The 25,599-nt window shown below is 41.1% G+C and overlaps 1 protein-coding gene across 1 annotated transcript in view; it reads right to left on the minus strand.

The window, feature by feature from the left end:
• The window catches only part of LOC137665297 (SWI/SNF-related matrix-associated actin-dependent regulator of chromatin subfamily A containing DEAD/H box 1-like), a 44,601-nt gene extending 20,288 nt beyond the window's left edge, over nt 1–24,313 (minus strand). Inside the window, exons 1-6 of the mRNA XM_068404170.1 lie at nt 24,112–24,313; nt 19,269–19,443; nt 16,686–16,860; nt 14,611–14,674; nt 11,090–11,178; nt 1,782–2,042 (exon numbers count right to left, since the gene is read on the minus strand). Of these exons, the coding sequence (XP_068260271.1) occupies nt 1,782–2,042; nt 11,090–11,178; nt 14,611–14,674; nt 16,686–16,860; nt 19,269–19,443; nt 24,112–24,313 (966 nt within the window). The remainder of the gene's footprint in view (nt 1–1,781; nt 2,043–11,089; nt 11,179–14,610; nt 14,675–16,685; nt 16,861–19,268; nt 19,444–24,111) is intronic.
• Nucleotides 24,314–25,599: the final 1,286 nt, after the last annotated feature.

Here is a 25,599-nt window from a genome sequence, read left to right on the forward strand (position 1 = left end):
AAAAGCTATTTTAATTTAAGTTTTCCTGGAATAAGACGTTCAGTTTCCAAATAAGTAGGCTTTAGTCTTAATTGCAGGCTGCAAGCCCTAAGATCTTCCTCAATTCTTCTAATAATGAACAAGGGGTAACAACTTCTAGTGCTTTACGTTGTGTTACGAGAGATATCATTACGGTAAAAAGAGACCTTAAAACCAAGCCAATTTCTTTAATGCTGAAACTGAATCAGCTCTCTCCATTATTCTACCACTCTTATGAATTAGTAGGGAAAACCTTGGGTCACTGAGCTACTGAATCTTTATAAACAATTAAATCCACACTGATACGAAACATCTGCTAAAACCTGCTGCAAACTGCTTCTACTCTGGGCAAGTATTCACAATGCTACATAAACATGTGGCTGCTGACAGCAGCAATCTTTATCAAAGACAAATTTTGAAGGCAAACAGGCCCATACTGCTTTTTTTCTGTTAAATATTTTACACAGAGAAAAGAAGAACAGCCCTGTAGCAAATATTTCTGCAAAGAATTAAGCTCAGGCAAAATCCAACAAGTTTAGAAAGGAGTAACTGTATGACAGATGTTCTGTGAGAAGCCAAAGGCTTGGGGCAAAACGGATTTCTTTTGCAGCATACCTGTACCTTGCATTTTTTTCAAGTATCCTCCTCTCGTTTCCCCGCCTTGCAACACAACATACAAAGATCATTTTGTTTTCCTTAAAAATCTGTTTAGTATCTCTTATTGTTTTGCGGTAAAATATTTCACACACTGAATAATAAACATTATTGTTTTACACATACTGAAGAAGTTCTATTCTGCTCTGAAAAAATACAAGTGGTTCTTGCATACATCTGTGGAGGAGGTTTCAGAACACATACTGATGAAAAGACATATCAATTACTCTGTAAGAGGGCCTATGCACAGTTACTGCTTTAAAATCCAAAGCACTAACAAATTAAACAAAGAAAATCTGCCATAATGCACTTCAGATTTCTTACCAGGACATTGCTTTTATCAGGTCTCATGTCTTGCAGTTAACTGAAACTGCATGAAATGTGAAGGCAACAAACCAACCACAGGAAACATTTGAAAGTAACAACCCAGTGACAGTAGATAATCTACTTACCAAGAGATATCGTTTTCCCTTCTGTTGTGGACTGTGGTTTAGCTTTTTGATGCTTTACCTTTTATTAATTAAAACACAGCAGCTCGCTCCACTAAAAAATGGCTGCATTGCTCAGCTAGCAAAACCATGCTAGAGACTAAGCTGCAGTAGATTAAAGAAAAGACAAAAAAAAAAAAAAAACAAAAAAAATAAGACGACGACTGTTTCTTGTATGAAACTGAAAATATCCATGCTGGCACCTTCAATCATGGAGCTACCCCAGAAGCTGCTGCTGCTGTTCGAACGTCTGCAGTAAAGGTCCTGCCACAGTCTTGCCTCCTGCATGGGTTTTCAGCTCCCAGAGCTCAGAACAGGCTAGCAAATACCTCCTTCCCAAGTGAAAGCTCTAGTTTCTTCTTCTGAAGTGAAATCAACCAACTTTCTGTGCTACAGAGCGAGTGACAGTAATGTCAGCCAATCAGCTTGAGTTTGCCAGGAAAATCACCCCTTAATTCACTCAAAATCAGGTCATATGACACTATTTGAAACGCTATTGGCTTAGGAGGAACAGAGCATTTTAGCCTAATCAGGATAAGGCCACCCATCTAAGCCTCCCTAGGCTGAAGCCACCTTGACTCTAGGCAGGCTGGGGATAGGAAAAGAAGAATGCAGACCTACCAGAGCCTCCCAGCTGTTAAAGGGCCGGAGCGCTATTATCTTCTGAGCCTTTTTCTCAGAACACTGGGGAATCAAAGCCAGCTCGCTCGGGGAAGCATCCTGCAGGAAGGCAAGGATTTTCGCTTTGTAGCCATCCTCCACCACCTCATCGCTGCTGCTGTAGTCCTTGTCAAGGGAGCTACCATCATCTTCGGAAGCTGACTCGTCCTCCAAGTCTGCTGTTTCTCTGTTGGAACTCCAAATGCTCCTTTTGCCTTTGTCCTTTTTCCAAAAAAGAAATCTGTTAGGTTTCATGTAAATTACAAGAATATGAACAGAATAAAAAAACAATTGAAAACAATCAAGCCTAATCAATATTGCTTACTTTTAAAGAGCCACTCTAAATGACAAAAGCACTTAAGGCAAATCCAAGTTGCAGAAGTGATTCCTCCTACATAGCCAATGCTCAAAGTAAGACCAAAACTTTCACTGGCATACAAAATGTCTTCAGTCATGAAAGACTGGTGTTCTTTACTTGATAAGCATACACAGTGAGAAGTTACATACCAAAATATAAATAATTTAGAACTATCTACTGTGTATTTCTTTAAAATAAAAAGTTAGTAGCAATTCTGCATGATCTATAAGGCAGAAGATGGCAGGTTTAAAAAGCCAGTCAGTTAGGTTAGATTACCAAGTGTGCAGTATTTAACCCACCAGAGTCTAGAAACATGTCAACTGGTGTGTTTATATGAACATTTACGGGTAAAAAAATCCACAAATATTGTGTCACAGCATCATGGAGTCACATCAAAACCTAGCAAAAGTTTTCATCAACAATAGCTTCACTAACAACTACTGTCAGCCTGAAAAAAGGGAGGTTTTTTATGAACGAGCGCCAAAACTTCTACATACCACAAGCTGCCCTCTTGTGCATTCACCACAAAATGATGCAAGTTTCTTCTCAGAGCTTTGAATGCAAAGTGGTTACAGATCTACTTATCTACAGCAGAGATGCCAACCGGTTTGATCAATATTTACCTCGCTGAATGATGCTATTTGCTGAAAGAGCACAAACCACATCACCCAGAAGCACTCCGGGTAACAGGGGACACAGTTCCTTTCCTCAGTGAGCCTAGGGTATTGTTAAGGGCACAGCTACAGTACGTACAATAGCTGGCAAAGTATGCTCTAGTCTTAGGAGTCACCTTAGGAACCAGAGGAAAAGCAATAGCTAGAAAAAAGCCCTGCAAGTTTTCTCACTACAATTCTCTATTAAGAATTCTAAAAACCCATGTTTTAGCTTTATTTTCCCCAATCCTTCCCCTTTTAACTGGAATGGAACCGTCAAGCACAGAAACCAAACTGTTTCATGAAGCTGATACCAGACGGTTCAATTTAGCAACAGGTTAGCAAGAGTAGGCCTCAGAGTTAGCAACAGTTTAGCAAGAGTAGGCCTCAGAGTAGGCTCTAAAGGCTTGCTCTGTGTTACCTTTACACAGAACAAACTTTCCTGTCAATAATTTTCCTTTTAGCTAGAATAATAACAATAGGTTCTGAAGCAAACTACATGTTTTGTAGATAGAGTCTGTTTATGGGATTGATAACAAGGTTCTAGTAAATAATGATTCACGCTGTTTATGCTCAGTCTTAGAAAAACAAAGGTCTCTGCTAATTATATAAGGCCAAAAGACAAAACAAGACTGTAAAGAACAACTTTGTGATGTCTAAATTAACTTGATTCATAAACTCTTGTGTCAGAGGAGAGATAAGTTCAAAACGATATCTTCTTCTTGGGAACACATGTACTTGTAAACAAGAAGGCCTCGACCACACTTGCGCACAAGCATGACTAAAGGGGAATTGCGACCACCAGCGACCTCCAGAGACCACCCAAGACCCCTTCCCCAATTTAGTACGCATGCGTAAAGACATTACATAATGCATTACATAACGTGTTATGCATAAGTTTTTTTTTGGAATGGGTGGGCTTTTCTCGGGATTATGTATATAAGGAGCAAGCTTTTGTTCTTAGGTGTGCATGCTAGGAGGAGAGATCCCCCATGCACCCAGCACTGCAATAAACCAATGTTGGCTTTCTAAACTATCATTTGGTTTGGAGAGTCTTCTTGGTTACTATTTTCTGGTAACAGAATTTGGCGACCCAGATGGGACAAGCTCTCCGGAATCTCCACAGACCAGAGGAATCGTGAGGACTCCAGCGCGCACTGGAGTATTTTCGGGGACGCCTCTGATTCCCTGGTTGGGTGAGTTTCCGAGACAGCTAACAGCTATCTGGGAGATTAACGACATTGGTTGTGAGCATTGGTACCGGTATTTTAATTTGGTTGCTTGGTTGTTTGGTTGCTTACAAATAAGTCGTACCTGAATTAAGTGCGCGTTGTTAAGCTATTGGTTGTTTGGTTGCTTACAAATAAGTCGTACCTGAATTAAGTGCGCGTTGTTAAGCTGTTGGTATTGGTGTGCACAATTGTAATAATCCGTACGCTACTACGGGGACGTCCGGAGTCCGGATTTTGGGTTGAATATTGGTTTTGTATATATTTGTATATTCATTGCCGCTTAGCGAAACTGCTTTTGACTTTCGGCTTGCAAGTTTCTCTCTGTGTTCTCCGTTCCTTCCCTTTCAGGGGAGGGAACGGAGAAAAGGGGGAGGCGAGCGGCGTTTTGCCATTTACTGTTTGCTACCCGTTTAACAGCCAGTCCGGCTTTGAACTGTGACAGATTTATTTGTAATTGTGGTAATTGTGGTACTTGTATAACTTTGTTCGGGTATTCGTGTTAATTTTGAAACTTTGTAAAATGGAAAACAGTCTACTGAAGGGGTGGATTAGAGTCCCACTGAAAGTGGTATAAGGGATTCAAGTCATCTGAAAATGGTACAAGGGGTTTGAGTCCCCAGCATCTTGTTATTTTGTGTAAAGTCGTTAGTTTTGTGTCTGTGTTAAGTCATTGCTTTTGTGTCTCTGTCTCTGTGTTTTAACACTGCTTTTGTGTTCTGATATTATTTTGCAACGGGTAACAAACCCTTGGTGGAAGGGGGATTCTGAAAAATCTCCTCTAGGATGTATATTGAAACATTGGAAAAAGGTGTGGGGGGGGAGACTCTCTCACCCAGAGGCAGCTTGTAGAATATTGTAATCAGTGGTAGCCTTTGTATATCCTAGATGATAAGGAGAAATATCCAAAGAACGGGAGTATAAGTTACAACACAGTATTGCAATTAATGTTGTTCTGTAGACAAGAGGGAAAGTGGGATGAGATGCCGTATGTGAATTTGTTCTTTGCATTACAGGATGATTACGATGTGCGTAAGGAATGTGGTTTGATTGTAAGCGAAGGTGAAGTATTGGCGTTAGAGGCAGGGGAAAAGAAAGTGCCTGGGCGTTGTTGTTCGGCATACAGCATCGGCAAGTGGTGCAACAAGTATAAGGAGAAAAGAGAGGAGGAGGAGAACGAGAAGGATGTTCAAATGTTAGTTAGACCTAGAAGGAATAATGAACAGAGTGCTTCGGATAGTACCGATGGTGAAGCAGGTTTCAGTCCGGTAGCAGGTAGGACTACCAATGATTGATTTTGCATGGTGTTCGGAATGCTATTCCAAAGTCAAAGAACTGGTCTAAATAGTATCAGGTCGTTCAGGGAAGGAATGAGGATCCCTCCTCTTTCCTTGAAAGACTAACAGAGGCTGCAAGAAAATACACCGATTTGAATCCAGAAAATTATGTAGATGCTGTCTCGTTAATACACATTTTTATGGGACAGTCTAGTGCAGATATAAAACGGAAACTGCAGAAAATAGAGGCGGCAGATGCCCGCTCGCTGGACAAAATGTTAGAGAATGCTTGGAAAGTGTATAACAACAGAGAAAACGTAGAGGAAGAAAGAAAAAAAAAAAGGTGTTTAAAAACAACCAGCAACTGGCAGCAGCTATAGCCCAGGAAAATAATAACGTTAGAGAACGGAATTATCGGGGGAGGGCAAAGGGAAGAAAATCTTCCAATGAAGTACCAGGTGCTGCAAAGCAGTTAGAAAAAAAAAAAAATCAGTGTGCTTTCTGCAAGCAGAAAGGGCACTGGAAAAAGGAGTGTCCACAATCAGGTTGGCAAGGCCTTGGGAAAATGCCAAGGAAAGCTGCTAACATGCTGACTTTAGATTCAGACTGAGAAGGACTGGGGGAAGAATCGAAACCCTCCCCAACAGAACCCCTGGTTATAGTAAGGTTGGAAAATGAGAAAGTAAATTTTTTTTGTAGACATAGGAACTATCTATTCAGTATTAAATACATGGAAGGGTAATTTGAGTGATCAAAGCATGCCAATTATTGGTGCCACAGGGCAGAAAGAAGATCGGCCGTTTTTCCAGCCTTTAAAATTTGGAATTGGGAAAAGGGTGTTAACCCATCAATTTCTCTACATACCAGATTGCCCCATGCCGCTGTTAGGATGAGATATGCTAAGTAAATTGAATGCACAAATTACTTTTGTAAAAGGAAAAATCCAAAACCATATCCCTGAAAATAAAGCTTTGGATGCCCAAGTTTTTATATTACAGAAGGAAGCAGAGTTACAGGAGATACCAGAAGATGCTGTGACACCTTTCATATGGGCCTCAGGAACACCGGGACGATCCCGAGCGGCAGAGCCGGTAATCATCCAGTTGAAACCAGACACCCGATCGGTAAGACGAAAGCAGTATCCAATTAAGCTGGAAGCAAGAAAAGGACTAGAACCACTAATAGAACGATTTCTAAATTTTGGGTTACTAAGAGAATGCCAATCAGAATACAACACTCCGATACTGCCGGTTAAGAAACCTCATTCAGAAGAATATAGATTGGTTCAGGACTTACAAGCTATAAATCAAATCGTGCAGGATGTCCACCCGGTAGTGGCAAACCCGTACACTCTTTTAACCACTCTGAAGGAAACAGATAAATGGTTTACCGTATTAGTCCTAAAAGATGCCTTCTTTTGTCTCCCACTGGCAGCTGAGAGTCAGGAACTGTTTGCTTTCGAATGGGAAAATCCCACGACTGGTAGAAAAACTCAACTGTGCTGGACAGTGTTGCCGCAAGGATTTAAAAATAGTCCTGCAATCTTTGGAAATCAATTGGCCAAAGAATTAGAGAACTGGCAGAGGATGCATGCAAACATCACCTTACTGCAGTATGTGGATGATATACTGGTAGCAGCAAGTAACAGGGAGGATTCCATACAGATAACAATAGATCTTCTAAACTTTCTGGGACTGGCAGGGTACAAGGTCTCCCGGAGAAAGGCACAGATAACCCAGCAAGAAGTAATGTACTTGGGATTCACAATTTCCCAGGGTCAACGTAATCTGGGAACTGAAAGAAAAGAGGCTATCTGCCAAATCCTGGAACCCAAATCAAAGCGGGAGCTTAGAGCATTTCTAGGGATGGCCGGATGGTGCTGCCTGTGGATAATGAATTTTGGACTCATTACCAAACCCTTATATGAAGCTGTACAAGGGAAAGGAAACCTCCTTGTTTGCACTCAGAGGTGCATTTGCAAAACTAAAACAGACTTTAATGAGTGCTCCAGCTCTGGGCCTCACGAACTTAGAAAAACCATTTGAACTATTTGTACATGAAAGACTGCATATTGCTCTGGGAGTGTTGGCCCAGAAACTAGAATCATGGAAAAGACCTGTGGGATACTTTTCAAAACAAGACAATGTCAGTAAGGGATGGCCAGCATGCCTCCGAGCAGTGGCAGCTACAGTACTACTGATCCAAGAGGCCCGAAAATTGACACTCAGGCAAAAGCTAACTGTGTTTGTGCCCCATGCAGTTGCAACTGTTCCAGAACAAAAAGGAGGACACTGGCTGTCACCGAGACGGATGCTGAAATATCAAGCCTTCCTTCTGGAACAAGATGACGTGCAGCTGAAAGTAACCAGCATCTTGAATCCAGCAACCTTTCTAACTACAGATCCTGGTAGGAAAAATAACACATGACTGTTTGAAAGCGATGGAACAAACATACTCCAGCAGAGACCTTTATCAGGAGCAACAAAGAGAAGAAACAATGCAGAAGACTATTGGCAAATAGACTTTTCTGGATTACTGCGGCAAAATGGGTATTGGTATCTTTTAATAATGATAGATACTTTTTCAGGCTGGCCAGAAGCTTTCCCCTGTCGCAACAACAAGGCAAGGGAAGTAGCAAAAATATTGCTTAAAGAAATAATACCAAGATTTGGGGTACCTATGGGACTATCTTCAGACAGGGGCACACACTTTGTATCAGAAGCTGTTTGGCTAAAGTGTTAGGGGTAAAATGGAACGTCCATACCCCATGGAGACCTCAATCAAGTGCAAAAGTAGAAAAAGAAATGAATCAAAGCTTAAATAAACAGATGAGCAAAAATTTGCCAAGAGGCTCAGATAAAATGGCCAGGTGCTTTACCCTTAGCTTTGCTATGAATCCTAAAACTAAAGAAAAGGTTAATCCTTTTGAAATCATTTATGGTAAACACTATCAGGTGACAGAAACAGGAGCTGATCCTGAGATCATGGGGAAACATTATCTGAAAGAATATGTTATCTCTCTAGGAAAGGTTTTGTCCTCTCTCCACAGGTACATCACTGTGAGTGCACCATTATCCCTGGACGTGCCTGTGCATCAATACCAACCTAGAGACTGGGTGTACCTGAGGACATGGTCAGATGAACTGCTAAAAAAGAAGTGGAAAGGACCTTTCCAGATTTTGCTCACCACCTACACAGCTGTCAAGCTCGAAGGAGTCACTCCGTGGATACATCACAGCAGGATCAAACCAGCTTCATCACCAGAATCAGAATGGACTGTAAAACAAGGACCTTTATGTTTAAGATTAACTCGGGGATCACAAGGTTCTGGGTTATCTCCCTTGCAGCGATGTTCGGAAATGCAGAAATGATACAGATGGAGAGGCCAATACAGTCATAAATGAGAACTTAATTCTAACTCTGATACAAGGGTTTGGTAGAATGCGCAATCTTACTAGTGTAACAGCATGTATCCCAATTCCTCATTCAGCCAGTCAGTCTATCCCCTGGGGTCACAACTTGAATGGGGATTTCAAAGTTTTCTTTTACCAGGACTGATGGCTTTAGAAAATTGGATGCTAATAGAAAATCTAAACGTGGCAAGTAGAATCTTTATCAAGAGCCACTCAAAAGGGATTCCAAATTGTTAACAAACAGATCCAAGCCAACACTAAAATGACTCTGCAAAATAGACTGGCCTTAGACTTGCTGTTAGTCAAAGAACAAGGAGTGTGTGGATATCTTAAGTTAGACAAAGAGCACTGCTGCATCCACATCCCAACATTACAGATAACCTGCAAGAGCAATTGTATAAAATGAAGAGAATAGCAGAAGACAGCAGGGTAATCAGGGATGCATAAGAAAATAGTTGGCTCAACAAAATCCTGCAAGAATTAGGTGGATTATCTCTAAAAGGATGGTTAGCCACATTATTAGAGGGAATAGTTTATGTAGTTGTTATTATAGTTATCATACGGATCTGCGTGGATTCTGTTAAGAGAATCATTGAGAAAAATATATGGAAGTAGTGAGATAATAAATCTAACTAATTCCAAAGGGGGAAATTGATACCGGACGGTTCAATTTAGTAACAGTTTAGCAAGAGTAGGCTCTAAAAGCTTGCTCTGTGTTACCTTTACACAGAACAAACTTTCCTGTCAATAATTTTCCTTTTAGCTAGAATAATAACAATAGGTTCTGAAGCAAACTACATGTTTTGTAGATAGAGTCTGTTTATGGGATTGATAACAAGGTTCTAGTAAATAATGATTCACGCTGTTTATGCTCAGTCTTAGAAAAACAAAGGTCTCTGCTAATTATATAAGGCCAAAAGACAAAACAAGACTGTAAAGAACAACTTTGTGATGTCTAAATTAACTTGATTCATAAACTCTTGTGTCAGAGGAGAGATAAGTTCAAAACGATATCTTCTTCTTGGGAACACATGTACTTGTAAACAAGAAGGCCTCGACCACACTTGCGCACAAGCATGACTAAAGGGGAATTGCGACCACCAGCGACCTCCAGAGACCACCCAAGACCCCTTCCCCAATTTAGTACGCATGCGTAAAGACATTACATAATGCATTACATAATGTGTTATGCATAAGTTTTTTTTTGGAATGGGTGGGCTTTTCTCGGGATTATGTATATAAGGAGCAAGCTTTTGTTCTTAGGTGTGCATGCTAGGAGGAGAGATCCCCCATGCACCCAGCACTGCAATAAACCAATGTTGGCTTTCTAAACTATCATTTGGTTAGGAGAGAGTTCTTGGTTACTATTTTCTGGTAAAAAAGCCAGGTCCAGTGAAGCACTGTTTGCTAGGCTGGCTGGGTGATAATTCAGTAAAGTCTCCTTTGTAACCTAACCCAGTGCTTTAGTGAGGAGGAACAAACCCATACCCCAGCAAATCTTGCCTCACAAAATCCACAGCTCTCCTCCAAGAACAGAGGAACATCTTAGTAATATTATTTTTGCTTTCATGGAAAACTCTGCGTTTCCTTCATTTTGTTCTAACTGAGGACAATATTTGGTTCAATTTCAACACAAAGATAGTCACCATCCTCCATCCAGCCTCCAGTATTTACTGTAGAATTCCTTTTCTCTACCATAAGTGGTTTTCAAGGATGTCTACTGGGATGCCTGGGAGCTGGCCTCATGACAGCACTGTAAGACTGTGCGTAAGATCTGCCAAATATCAACCTGAATGCACCAGGATCATTTACATAGTCCCTATTTATTAGCAGACGTCAAAGGAATCATTCCTTTAAATGTAACCAATTCATTCCTTTTAAAGATTTCCCTAAGTCATACTTTCAAATATATATGTAACCAACACCACTCCCATAACACAGAAGAACACTAGCAACACATGTTGAACTTCATCTATTTGAGGAAAAACAAGGAATGACCTGAGGAGGCAAGGTGATCGGTAGCCTGTGACTCCCACTGATGGTCACAAGATCTGAATGGTACTCAGCGCCTCACATACTGCTACCTGCCATCGACCACTTCCATGAAAGCAGAGAACAGGCTAGTGGGATGCAAATCCACAAACACTAAAGAACAAAGCAGGTAATGCCATTCAGAATTGCCAGGGAGAAGAAAGTACAAAAACCTCATTCAGATGGCAAGATTTGAATTTGATAGGATTTTCTGACAAAACACACCACGTTCAGGCCACCACTGTCATTGACCAAGTCAGGTAATGCCACTTATTCTACAATGCACAGAGAGAAAAAACGGTACTTACGTAATCAGCTTTTGGCTTTTTTGCGAGCTGCTTATTTCTGGTTTTGCAGTTTGTGGGAGAACCTTTCAGTTTCCTTTTACGAGAAGCAGCTTTAAAAAGAATCGAGGCAGAAAAGAAGAATTAATTACTTCCATTAAGTTCACCCCAAAATAGCAGGATCATTCAAACCAACACTATAGTAGCTATGATTGCCTGGATGACCAAAATAGTTTTAGTTGTGAAAAATTAAGTAGCCACATCTTTGCGTGGAAATACTTTCAAGTAAATTTTCTACTAGACTTACTCACACTCTCTGACATCAGAGACGTGACACGTAAATATTTAAAAAAAAAAAAAATCATTAAAACATCCCAAAGGCAGAAAATTAAAGCATCAGCAATTCTTCCTCACATGAAGCATCCGGTGAGATACCAGAAAATACTGGTAAGATTTTTTCAAATTCTACATATTTCTGTACACAGGTATAAATTTATAAAGAGGCACAGTTCAAAGCATCCAGAGAACGTGCCGATGGAGGAGAGGCAGCTCTCCTTCACTATTCAGACCCTGACCTTTCTGCCCAAGAACCTTGTTTAAACAACACTGCCAGGAAAAGCCATGCCACTAGCTTAAGCCTGAGAAATGTGCGTTTGTCTTGTTATCCAAGCTAAGGGTTGTCAGGCTGCTGTTGGGTAAAGCACTAGAAGTCATGGAGGCCTCATGCTATTACTGCTTAGCCTCAATGAAAACTGTGTTCAGGATGAATAATTCTGAGTCGAAACAGTGACCCTGCAAACCTCTTTGCCCTAAAAAATACATGGGCTCATATAAGAGTATTTCAAAGATCTCCCTGCTTTGAAGTCATGGGCTGAGCACTCAATAGTCTTTAAAGAAAGCCCGATCGTGAGCAATTTTAGAGGCAATTAAACTGTAGCAAAGGATCTGGATAACCGTGGTCTCAGGAAACTATCAACACAGAACTATTTAGTAATCCACCTGTGGTCTTTGGAAACCCACCACATCTGCAAATGACAAAACAAAAATCCAACTTTGAAGACATTCACTTTGCAAGGTACACTTAATTATTCCTTCCTGTGCTAAGAGAGCACACAGCTGAGGGGATGAAGAAACTCTGGTACTGCTAGACGGGAACCATCCTTGGAGTGAAGGCAGGGCACACCAGGCCTTCCAGAGGAATACTTGTTCTTTCTATAAATTTTATGATTAACGAGCAATGAGACAAGCAGCTCCAGGGTTTCAAAGTTTAGAGAGGCATCTGTAATTACTTCCACTGTTATTTGCTGCTGCCACTACAAAAAAAACCCTTATTACTGTGACTTCCCCCACCATTACAAAAGAAACAGTCATATCTGACTTCAAATAGCAGTGAACATCAGACAGGTTTACATGAGGCTGCAGCTCAGAAGCACCCTCAACGATTTCATGGTTTTCCAAGATGTACAGAAAACAACACCAGAAACAAATCACAAGCAGCAGGTACCACTATAACTCCACAACTTTCACTCATTCGTACACGTATTTTCAGTGTGTCACATCTAATCTTCATACCTACAAGTCATCTGCAATGCTTCTTGTTTTAGCTATATACAACTACTGAATTGAAGCTATAAACACAAGTTTTTGTCATTTTCAAAGGACAGAAAAATTTGAGGATGACTCGGCCACACTTTTTTAGCAAAGCCATGCTTCACAAAACTGTATCTTGTCCCTGACCTCTCACACAGTCAACACTTCACAAGAAGTAAAGCATATCATAAATTGACACAGATAAGCAGATGTTCAGCAACGTCTCCATTTTTTAAAAACATGTCCAAAATGAGGTGATTTATACCATCGCTTTCAGGCATGCTTACTCCTAACTACATATTTCATACAACAGCTGTGATTAGTGAGAATTTCACTGCCAAGAAGATTTTTCTCTGGGCTTGTATTGAGAGGATGTGAAAGAGCATTCTTAGATCAACACAAAAATGGCCAAAAGGCAGGGCCTACATACCAGAAATCAAAGCGGTTTAGTTCAAACACTGTGACCTGCAACAACATTTAAGGATATATATTTGCTTAAATTGGTTTAATATTAATCAAAACCCTTGAAAAGTAATCATAGTCTTCCAGGAAGGGATTTTCCAGCAGCAGCACTACTCAGTAGTAGTGTGTCCCTCAAAAATATGCCAGCTCTAGTTTTCTATTGCCAGCATCCAAGAAGTCCTGTGTATAGAATCTGATCACGCAAACAGTGATAACCTCAAAACATTGGTCTGGTTGCGTAAGAAAAACCAAACCACAAAAGCAGCCTTTCATTAAAATTAGCCGAATGTTTTAAAGCTTTCCAATAATTGTTAAAAAAAAAAATCTTTGAAGTTGCATACAAAGATCAGAAGATGAAAACACAACAAGCACAACAGCGGGAACTGAATTAGCAAAAAAACTTCTAATTTAGAAAGTGAGTAAAACCGTTCTCCCTCAGCACATGAGCTTCCTAGACACATTGCTTCCAAATCCATAGGATACTGCATGAAACCAGTATCCACATGAACCACTTAAAACAAATAAAAAAATCAAGAGTGATCATAAATAGCTTTTTCCATCGATACCCAACCATGAAGAACTCTCAGAAAAAACACAGACAACTGAACTGCAAACAGATGGAGACTGCTGAAACAGATCAGCTTTTCATAATGACGTTTATATTCATACCAACCTTCCACTCTTCCCCCACCAACCCCAGAAAATCAGTCAAAACGATTAATGTAAGACAAGAGATTTAATCATGGACTTAGGTGATGTCAACAAACAAGCCCAAAGCCCCAGAACGATGACCCTCTTGCATGCTTACCACCTTCTACACATTCCCACATCATGTGCTGGGTTCTTTGGTTTGGGTTTTTTTTTGTTTGCTTGGGTTTTTTGCTAACAGCATGAGACAGCATAAATTCAGATGCAGAACAAAAAACGCTAAATAAGCGCTGAGGGCTCAAAGGCATGGTTTGGGGGATGTTTTGCTAGAGAACCATGGGGATTTGTCTAATGTTTAAGACTAATAGTTCTTATTCAGAATTACAAGCAAGTCTTGAAGTCAACCTGAAAAGAAAATTGTGATGAGCCTTGACACAAACAATATCTAGTTAAACATACTCCAGTATATTTTTTCCATACCACCAGATTTCTCACCTACAACATTTAGGACTCCTATTGCTAAACCATTACTATTTGCCTCAACTTCTGGGCAAAGAAGGAACCAGCAAGAACAGAAACACTTAAGGACCCACACGTAAAGTAATCCTGAGGTCACAGAACAAATTCCCCTTTTTTTGTTCTATTTTTGGATTTTGGTCTGCATCCTCTTTTCGTCTTTCCACTTGCAAAGCCTGTCATTTCAGTTTTGTGTTATTACAATAAACAAACAACAGTATAACTTTTAGCGTATGCTTTACCACTTTTTAAATACCAACCAAGTTTACTTCACTGAATTAGCTACAACTTCTCAAGTTTGGTTTTGGTTTTTTTTTTGTTAAACATACCTTTGTCATCGAACTTCAAAGCAGCATCTATTGCTTCTTCTATTGTGCATGTTGATTCTATGAACTGCAAAAAAAAAAAAAAAGTCAACTGCTAAGTGGTGAGATTTAATCCAGTGGAACAGAGGAGGACAATAATAGATCAGAGTGATTGGAATATACTTTAAAAAACACCCCCAAAATACACGTTTATAAAATCCAAGAACAAAATTAACCAGGAACCAAATTAGCTAGACCGATCACAAAAGCTGTATTTGGAAACACTTTAAACAACCTACTGGAATACATTTTTAATACAATCTCATTTATTATTGCCTTTTTTCCTACTTCACAAACATACCATGCAGGTTTACTTGAAAGCTTTTTTTCAAAAACTATACAATGTTACTATCACAAAACCAGATGAACCAAAAAAGTAATGCCTTAACTCATAAAATGTCTGTATATTATTATGTCACATTGGTCGATTTCCTGAAAGCACATGCATGAAACTTATAACACGCCTCAAAGTTTATCTGTACTTCCTTGCAGTCCTACATTCTTTCTCCACCCACATTTAGTCTCAAAATAGATCATTTTTACAAATTAATTGGATGTTGAGACTTTTAGAATGCTTTTTGCAAGTGAGATAACTGCAACAGAAGCAAATGGCCTAAAGGTTACAAATACAAAAAAACACAAAAAATTAAGTTATGAGGAATCCTGATTCCCAAGTATCTGTCCACATTTGTAAATAGCATCTTACAATTTTGCTATAAACACACAATTTCCTTTTCAAAAGGCTCATGATTTTTCCTTCATAAGTTGAGTAGGGTTTGTCCGGACAGACTGTTCCAGATCCTTCATGAAGGAACCACAGATTTGCCTATTATTCCTCTGTGTTCCTTCAAAAAATGTTGTGGATACGTAACTGCGGTCAAAAATTTGCACAGCCTCTATGTACTGCAAAGCTCTGCTGATACAGGAGCTATCTTACACTCTCTTGAGAATAAATACCATCAGCACTACATACCACTGAGTAGTTAAAAACACCACTGCAGTCACAAAACAGCAGTCAGACACACCATGTGTCATTTCTAGCTAGTTTCTAAGCTACGATGAACTGTTCTCAACCTTTGGTTTAAATACATTCTACGTGACCAAAAATTGAAACTTCATACCTTCTGGACATCTACAATGTAAATTTTATTATCATGTCCAGGAGAAAAATTCCAAAACTGCTATTTGCAACCCCTTCTTTCTTCCTAAAGTAGAAAGCCTAAATATAAAGCTTGATCCACTGGGACAAAAACACCCAGCGAGGAGCACTAGTAAAATTCCTGTATTTCTTTAATGACATTTCAACAACCAGGAAACTTAACAGATTCATTTAAACACATTCAGCTTTGAAAACTAAAGCTAGTGAAAACCTAGTAAACTATCAGCACTGGAAAGTAACCTTGCTAAAAATATATTTTACTGTACTGAAGGTATTTTACTCTAATAAGTTACCAGTTACTGGAGATTTGTACTACCCATTGGACAACGGCCAAGCGTTCACAGGTTCATATGTCAGCACAATCAGAAAGAATTGTAGTAAGTTCAAACCTAGTCTATTTTTGCCTCACTGAAGTACGAAAGGCTTTGAGTATTAAAGTTCATAAATGCAAGGGTGCAACATTTCACCTGTTGAAGAAGATGGCAATGATTTTACTCATTCTGCATTTAATCAGTTAGCTGCACTCCAACAATGGCAGTTATCAATAGTTATTAACCAAGACAGATATAACCAAGATTAAACATCACAACAGAAAGAAATAATAGAAAAACTTCCTATACACTGGAATTCACTGTTGCTCAGTTGATCTAAAGGGGGTGTGTGTATATATATATTCATTTCTATATATACATAAGTGTCTGTGTATGTATGCATGGCATACAGAAATGTTCCATGGCTGTAGCTTCCCTAAAATACATTACTCTCATATACCCTTTTGCTAACAAGAAGTAAGGCATTTCTCTCTAATAAAGTCAGAGGCTTAGGAATACTGCCTACAAAATAGTCATCAAAATAAATCAAAAGAACAGAGCATTATTACTTGTAGTAGTTCTTGGTCACTTCTTTGGGGAAAAAGTTCCTTCAGTTTTTGCAGCTTTGCGTCTCTGATGACTTCCTCTACAGACTTCTTCACAGCTGGCAGCTGATGCCCACCATTTACATATGCAAACTGGGGTAGCTCAACTTCAGGCTGTTCATCATCATCATCATCAGAGCTACAATGTACGAGGGAGGAGAAAAAGAATTAAAATTTATTTTTGCTTATGAATGTTTTACTCTACCGCAACGTAACTGTAAACCAAAACCAACAGGATCACACAAAGTGTGTTTAGATGCATCCAGTAACACTGAATCAACTTGTACCCAAAGTGATACCTCCTATTCAGGACAAAATAAAGCATATGTGATTAAGTACAGTCTTCTGTTTGCAGCAAACACATTTCAACTTAGCAAAGGAAAGAAGAAAGGAGGAACAGACAAGGGAAATACCATGACTTACTCTCATATTGTGCTACAGAAGTTTATTTGCCAAGTTAGCAACAACCATCTTAATACATTTCATCATTTCAGCTACCTGAATTACATCAGACCATCTCAAGTTTGACTCAAACAGTCTTGCTAGTATTGATTTGCCCAACAGATAAACAGATGTGGATCAGTTCTTTGTAAATCTTTCCACATGCACTATCAACTCTCTGTTATAGTTCGCAGCTCCCTGAGGAAATTCAAAGATCCTTACGCAGCATCTTAAACATCTAAACATGAAAAGAACCTTTCTGAAAAAAGCAAAGTCCTGAATTTACTGGAAGACTTATTATTAGAGCTAACCTGCAGGAAAAGCAATCCCTATGTATTTTTCACGATATTCAGTTGCACATACAAGACTGAATGTAAGCACAGGTCTTCCATCCTACTGCTCTCCACACACACATAAAAATCTCCTTTGCTGAAAGAAAATTAATCGAACTGTATGGAGGTTTGCCATTTCATAGGGACTTCACCATCAGAAAGGCTTGCCTGCAGGTCTCTACACAGATAGAGGTGAAACACTAAAAATACACCTGTTTTTCCTCACTATGTCTTTCTTTAGCACTTGCAACAGTCAGACTGCAATACAATTTGGAAAAAGTAGTAACATGCCACTTACATAGAAGATACACACTATTTTGAGACAACTGTTCAAACAAGCCTTTTCTCCCTATTCCATTCAAAAGGCACACACAGCCACGGGGACTCTCTGGTTGTGCCTCTTAGAGTGAAAAAAATCCTCAAAACAAAAAAGAACCCAAATTCCTCTACAGTCCACCAAGCCATCTCGTTGTAAGCTTCAGAAGGTGAATCCCTCATCCGCTTCAAAAAGTCTTAGTGAACTGGCATATTAAAATTCTATTAGCATATTTCAGATCTTTTTGCCTTGATAAGGAAAAAAGGTTCTTTATAAACTGCATTCATAAAAGAAAACCAATCCCAATGGAAATGGTGACACTGCAATTACCCTATCCCTTCTTATTGGGGATTAACATCTCCATACTTGTCCACAAAGCCAGAGTCGCTCCCATCATAAATCTTGTCCTCTCTGTATAACCACATTCTTATCAAGCATGAAGAAACACTCATTTAACTGCTAAACGAGTATGACTCCGACCCACAAAGCCTTGTGTTAAGACTTCTGCTTTTTTCCAACAGAGTCTAGACAGTGACTCTGGTAGTGAAGCCTGCAGCACACTTCCTTTGAGGAAAGCCATGCTTTCTGCTCTGAACTTTCTGCTCTCTCTCTTGTTTAGGATAAAGGGGGCTGGGATACCCTGCACAAAGGAAATATTCACAAAACCCCTGAACAGGAGGTAACACATGCACTAAGATGCACAATGCAAAGACACTCAATTGACAGATTCTGTGCAAAGCCAGGCTAAATTCAGCACAAGCCAGAGCTCATAAGCCTGGCCAGATCCAACCTAGCTCCTGCCACGCTCTCAGTGGTTTCTTTAAACCATTCCAACTGCTTGTGTGAGATCTCTGTCTACATCTTGTCTCTCCTGCACTCTCAATGCTGCCTTTTTAACACCCACGCAAGTGACTCTTGCACGCTATTCTCTTCCCTCTCAGCTTATTCAAAAATATACATTTCCAAATCACTAAAACAAAAAATTTTTTTTCACTAAGCATAGCAAACACATCATGTAACTGATACTTAACTTTAGCTCGTGAACTCTTACACTACACTCTGAAGCTCTACTTGCTTTGCTGTCCACTATGGTTTCATTAAAAAATGAAACCAGCTAAAATCAACTCCAATATTGTTTAAAACTAATAAAGCAAATATTTTATGGTTAAGCTTTCAAGTGCCATTAAAAGGACTTCAGAGGGTCAAATGCACAAACATGTAATGAACATCACACGTATCATTCAACATCACAGAACTCCTCCCTCCTAAGTGTCTTCTCTGAGAAAATGGCTTAAGAGATGGATTCTTCTTCCCTGGAAACCAGGGAAGTTTAGTTAGGGGCAGGTAAATCACAAACCAGTAAATCAGAACCTAGCCTCCGATTTTCAGTTCAGTATTTCAATTTAGAACATTACAGCAGGTTGCACAAACATTACAGAAAATTGGCTTAAAGCTTACATTACAGCCGCTTCTCTCCTTGGAGCCTTGTCTTCTTTCGCAGCAATGAAGTTTCTTGGTTCTTCATCTTTGCTGCCTGAAGACGAATCTGGGAACCGTACTCCTCTTGGACGCTTCAAGTAAGACCGTTTCCTTGTCCTCTTGGCTTCAGGAGATTCTGGGATGGCAGAGTCCCCTGTGCAAGCCATTTCAATAGGAGAAAAGATAGGAGACAGTCATTTATGACTTAGGACTTCAAATACTGATCTGTACTTAGAGCATCACATAGCTGTCATTTCTTCTTACACACAGCAATCATTGAAACAGAACTCACATCCTTATGCTTGGAAAATTCCTGTGAGCTGTATTGTTTCAAGTGGTAACTGACCTAGCAAAAGACTCCCATTACATCAAACAAATAATTTTTATGCCACAAAGTTTAAGAGATGATGTATTTTAGGTTTATAACTACTTATAAATACATTTTTGGTTTTGGAAGAATGAATAATCAGCAAAAACCTCTGAACTACTTCCAGGCTCATCAGGACATGGACAGAAACATACTGGTGTATCTGATGGCTCATTTATGATCTGCTTGTCTTGACAGCTTTTCAGAAAGGGAACCTCAGTGTTATACCGCAGAAAATTAGAAAGCTGCACCGAGGAACCTGACAGGGAAGTTGCAACTTACCTGTCTGCACCTTATAGAGATAGAATCTATTTAGCCAGTCTTTTCCACATTATGCTCCAGATGACTCTTAACAGGGAAACTCAGCATATGGAAGGATGTTTCATGTTAGATATGAAGCACCAGGATATACAGAACCTACATACCGTCAGGATGTGTCACTGTGAAGACATCTCACGAATCACATGCTACCTTCAATGACACTTGCAAAATTGACCCACTATGGTGCATTAGCACATATGAACTTTTCAGTTCTGAACATGCTTGTGAGACAACCAAAAGCATAAGCAGACAGTCTATTTATATAATTCCTGAATTAGTCATGAATAACGCATGACTAAGTCCCCCAGTGTCAGCTACACCTGAAACCAACACCATGCATGTATCCAGATGGGGAAAACATGACCACACGGGGAAATCTACACTAAACAGGTCTTGAACCTGAAGTGGAAAGAGGATTAGAACACTGTAAAACAAAATCAAGAAGCCTGTGCTTTATTAGATTTTGCCCTGTCGCCCTCGTGCCGCCCAGCACCAAACGCAGCTAAGGCGCAGGATGCTCTAACTGCATAGATTGTGTATTTCAAAGTGGTTCTAACTAAAACTCTGATGCTCCCATATGAGCCTGGGCAAGGTCAAACATCTGGTTCAATCCTTTGCCTACGGAGGCTAGAACTGTTCTGCTACCATCTTTAGAAAACCCTAAGGAAAAAAAAAACCCAATTTTTAGTTGATACACGAGGACTTGAACATGCAGCTTCCAGCTCTTCTGTTCTTTAAACCTGCATTAAACAGGACTAAATACTTGGATGCAATTGCCACCTCTTGAGTGGGCTATTTCAGGTCAGTAATTGAGGAAAAGCGCTCTGAATAGCCCTCCTGAAAGGGCTACTAAGGAATGCCTGCAACCAGAAGACCAATGTTTGACTCTAAGGCCAAAAATAAGAAAGCACAGAAGTATCCCTAAATGGACACATAAACCACAAAAACAAAACGAACAACAACTGATTTTTGCTATTGTACAAAGAGACACCATGAGAATAACCAGACCAAACTGTCTATGATTACATGGAGACACCGTTCAGTTATGGATGAAGGTACTCAAATGCAACTGTTTTTATAATGTCAGCGCAAATATTTTGTTCAGTGTAGTCAGGAAATGCACAGCTTCAACTGCTCTGGAAAAAACTTCACCTTGACCTTTTTTTTTTTTTTTAAAAAAAATCATACTCACTACAGTCTTTCAGTAAGCATATGTCTATTGCAGAGCCATAACACATTGCCCTATAATTCTAAATATAACCTCCTACACAAACCATACCTCTCACTCAGCCTCTTCTCTCCCAAATAAAAACAAAACTGAGGTAATACTTAGAGGCTTACCACATTTACTACCACTGCACAACAAACACTGTCAAACGGAAAGTAATTTCCACCTAGTTTGGGAAAGCAGGCTCAAATGCGTGCTGCTCAAGTCCACAAGCTAATTCATATGCCATTTTCAAAGGAAAGTCCATTTGCTAAAATAATCCTAAATATCAGTGTTACCCTAAGGCGCTTCTTAAAGAGACCATTTAAAAATGATGATTACTTCAACATAGCTTCCCATGAACCCTCAGAAAACTTCACTAGGTACTGCAGTCATTACTTTTTTTCCAGAAATGCTTTAAGTAGAATTATACTCTGCAAAGCGTGACGTAAGCAAAGGACACGGCTTCCTCAGATCATAAAGAAAATGACAACAGATGAGAACACAAAAGAGCTGCCGCAGTGCAAGCGAATGATGTGACGCTCTGAACACTGTAACCTAAAAGTGCAGTCATTTGCGTTAAATATTTGAATTGTACAGAGAGGATATCAACAAAATCATCCATCAATAACACGATTATACATAGAAGCTTAATTTCATCTACAACTTTCATTTCAATTCATTGCTGAGGCTTTGTAGGCATGCTTTTTGAACACAAATCTCATTTTCAAATTCATGAACGCAATTATTCTAATTTGTATAGTTCCAATACAGTTCTGCAGATGCGGACAATGCTGTTTGATTTTTAAAATGGTTAATTAATTCCTTTAAATGGGTTACATGACAATCATGGGCAAATAATTGAAAAAACATCACCAAACCACCCCATCTTCTTTAAACACTCAATATCTGTGAAAGATGAAGCAGCATGTAAATGCAAAATACTGGGAGTTACATCTCAATTTTGAATGTTAATTAGCACCCCAGTTCTACACCAGCATCTGTGTCCATGGACTCTTATTTAAGTTGGCCACTTGCTGTAATTTTGTCTGCACTTCTACTCTACTCTGTCTTAGTGGCAGCTACCATCATCTCCCACTAGTTTTCCTCACAATTTCTTAGCCTTCCACAACAGTTCCTCCTTTAGGCTGCCCTTCGTCTTTCCTTTTATTACCTCATATCTAAACTCATACTCATGCCACTAAATTGGATATTACATCCCTTCTCTTCCTCAGTTCTATAGAATAATCCGAGGGAGACCAGTATTTTGAAAAAAAAAACCAAGCTCCAAAGTTTGTTGGCCTTGGTAGTTACGGTCCACCTGCATGCTTCCACTGACAAAGTCAAGTCCACGGGCAGATTAAAGGAAAAAATATAATATAAAAGAAAAAACATATGACAAAATAAAGGAAAAAATAAATCACAGAGACAAATAAGCCATAAAACAAACAGCACCATCCATTACTTCACACCTGCATTCACAGTTCAGGAAGGAACCTGCATTCACTAACTCCTACACCGCACAAGACAGTGACTTGTCACAAACATGAAGACGACACCCGTTCCAAAGTGACTTCCTCAGAGTGCCAGTTTTTCCATGTGATCCATTACAAAGCACACACATGCAGAAGTCACAACTAACTGCTGTTTGCTTCTTGTGTTAAGTCCTTCCTGCCACCAAAACTTCCTCTCTGCTAGTGGACAGGCTACTTAACTCCAGACTGGCAACTCTCAAGCCAAGATCTAGAGGGTTTTTGTATTTTTTCAAACATAAAGCGCCGGTTAGTATATACTAATGTAATCATGAGAGCACTCCAGTCAACTGAAAACAGTCAACCTGCACTAAGCCAAAATCCAGGCAATAGTAAATATCAATCTACTATAATATTGATTTGGCTCACCTTTAAAAGGTTAACTCCTCCCTGTACGTCAAAGGTTCTCTGTTATCGCATAGATAAGGTACTGTGATAAACTGCCTTCCCACCAAGGGAAACTTGTATGCAAAACAACTTATATTGTTGCTCCATTACTGACTAAATGCATAGTCAAAGTCTGTTTGATCTCTCCAATAACACTTGTGTCTTGACACCTGTATCACAAGTTATACGGAATGTCTGAAATGTATAAAATAATCAGCAACAAATAATTTTTGTTCTTCCATTCTTACTCCTTCAGTAGCAGAAAAGCTGCTGGTGAATGGGATTATGCAGCTGACAGCCATTACAGTTGTTTATTCGTTTTAACTGATGAACCCAAACAGAAACAGCACCTATCTAGTGTATCAGCCAAACAAACCAATAACTTACTACACAAGCAAGTTTTTCACACTTCCGTGAAAACCACAAGCTACTGCCAGGAGAGAGGACAAACACTGCTACAAAGCTATTAACACAACCAGCTTGCGAGAATCAGCAGCAGGTTTCTCAGCTCTTTACAAAACCAGGCCCATCTGAAAAGAAACTGTTTTCTTTCTTTTCAGTTTTATCTGTGATACGCCACATGGCATAACCCTGGGACTCCAGTAAAAAAGTTAAGTCTGTGTAGTGTTGCGTTTATCGGACAACAAATGGGTTTTTCTCTGAAAGCCCCGAGACACTGTATTAGTGTAAAATATCAGTAAGAAGAATAAATAAATAGGAAACCTTAACACACTTTAAACACTCAAATTGTGGCTCGTACACTGATCTGAAAAAATCATTTCAGCTTTGGTTACCAGAAGGTTTCTGCCTCGGCCATAACCGCACAGGTGCAATTACAGCGAGCACCGTTACACATAAGGATACTTTTGCAGAAACTGTGTGTGCGTAGGAAAGCACATTTGTAAAACAAAGCACCAACCAACACAGACCCAAAAGACAACAACTGCTCATTTCTAGACACCAAGCGCTGACGCTGCTCTTACGCTCCCTGCCCAGCACCCGACTCACCGGCTCTGTGTGTCACACCCGACGGGGCAGCACCTGGCTCGCTGCTGCCGGCGGGAGCTTCATCCTCGGCTCCTCCGGCAGCATCGCCCGCCGCGGCGCAACCAGCCGCCTGCACCTGCGCTGCCCAAGGACACGCAGTTTCCTCCTCCGCGGCTCTTCTCTTCCTCTCGAAGCGGAAGCGGCCCAAGTTGTACAGACTCATGCTCTCAGCCGAGCGCTCCCGGCTGCAGGAGAGGAGGCGGCTCGGCCGGGCGGCTGCTGCGGGAAAAACCAGCGAGCGGAAAGAGGTGGCAGAGCTCGTCAGACACAGCTCGGACAAACGCGGGCGAAGCGACCGGCGGCCGGGGAGCGGCGACAGGGCCGCGCCGACCGGGCGCTCCCGAGCGCGCGTCCCCGCTCCCATGGAAATGGGACGCCCGCGGCGCTGCCAGGCCGTGACGTCACCGCCTCCCCACCAATCACCTCGCCCGGACGGGGCGCGGGGCGCCGTCGTGCTTTTTCCCTCCAGACCGGCGCGAGCCCGTTCGGCTCCCGCGCGCGGGGCGAACGTTGGTGCGGGCGGGCGGGCGGGCGGGCGGGGGCGGGTGTCGTGTGGCCGCCGCGGTCCCTGAGGGTCCCCCCCGGTCCCCGGCGGCCGCACGTCCCCGCGTGGGCGCTCCGCAGGGGCTGGGGCGGGCAGGGCGGTGGCGGGACCCGCCCTGTCAGGGCCGCTGGGCCTGCCCCGCCGGGGGCCGCGCTTCTGGGTGGGCTCGGCTCTCGCCGCCGCGCTGCCGCGGGGAAGAAGGAGATTTGCAGCCTCCAGGCCCTGGTACCGCGCGGATGCCCTTTTGGTACCCAGCGACCGCGTCTTCGGCTCCTGCCACCCCCCAAGTTGAAAAGTTTGGGTGGGGGCCTGCAAAAGGACCATCGTAAAAGCTCTGGAGCAGTAAAAATACGGGATTTAGGGCAGTTCTCAGCCTGGGTTCCTCAGCACGCTTCCAGGAGTGTGTCCCTTTGGCAGCGTGGATGGGACAGCCCCTCCTCGTGAAGCCTTGGGTCAGGACCCGCTGCCTGGCTCTGGATGTCAGTCGATGCCTTGCGGCAGCAGCGCGCAGGCAGGGTGGTCCGTGCAGGCAAAGGCCTGTGGGATTAGTGGCATGGCACGGAGAACCTTGCTGGGGCTGAAATGGTGTCCTTGAATACCATAGAGCCATAGAATTGTTTTGGTTGGAAAGGACCTTTAGGATCATCAAGTCCAACCGTTAACCCAGCACTGCCAAGTCCACCCCTAAACCAAGTCCGTAAGCACCACATCTACACGTCTTTAAATACCTCCAGGGATGGTGATTCTACCACTTCCCTGGGAGCCTGTTCCAGTGCTTGACAACCCTTTTGGTGAAGAAATATTTCCTAATACCCAATTTAAACCTCCCCTGGTGCAACTTGAGACCATTTCCTCTCAATCTATCGCTTGTTACTTGGGAGAAGAGACTAACACCCTCCTCGCTA

This window comes from Nyctibius grandis, chromosome 6, assembly GCF_013368605.1.
Source record: "Nyctibius grandis isolate bNycGra1 chromosome 6, bNycGra1.pri, whole genome shotgun sequence".
Taxonomy (NCBI): domain Eukaryota; kingdom Metazoa; phylum Chordata; class Aves; order Nyctibiiformes; family Nyctibiidae; genus Nyctibius; species Nyctibius grandis.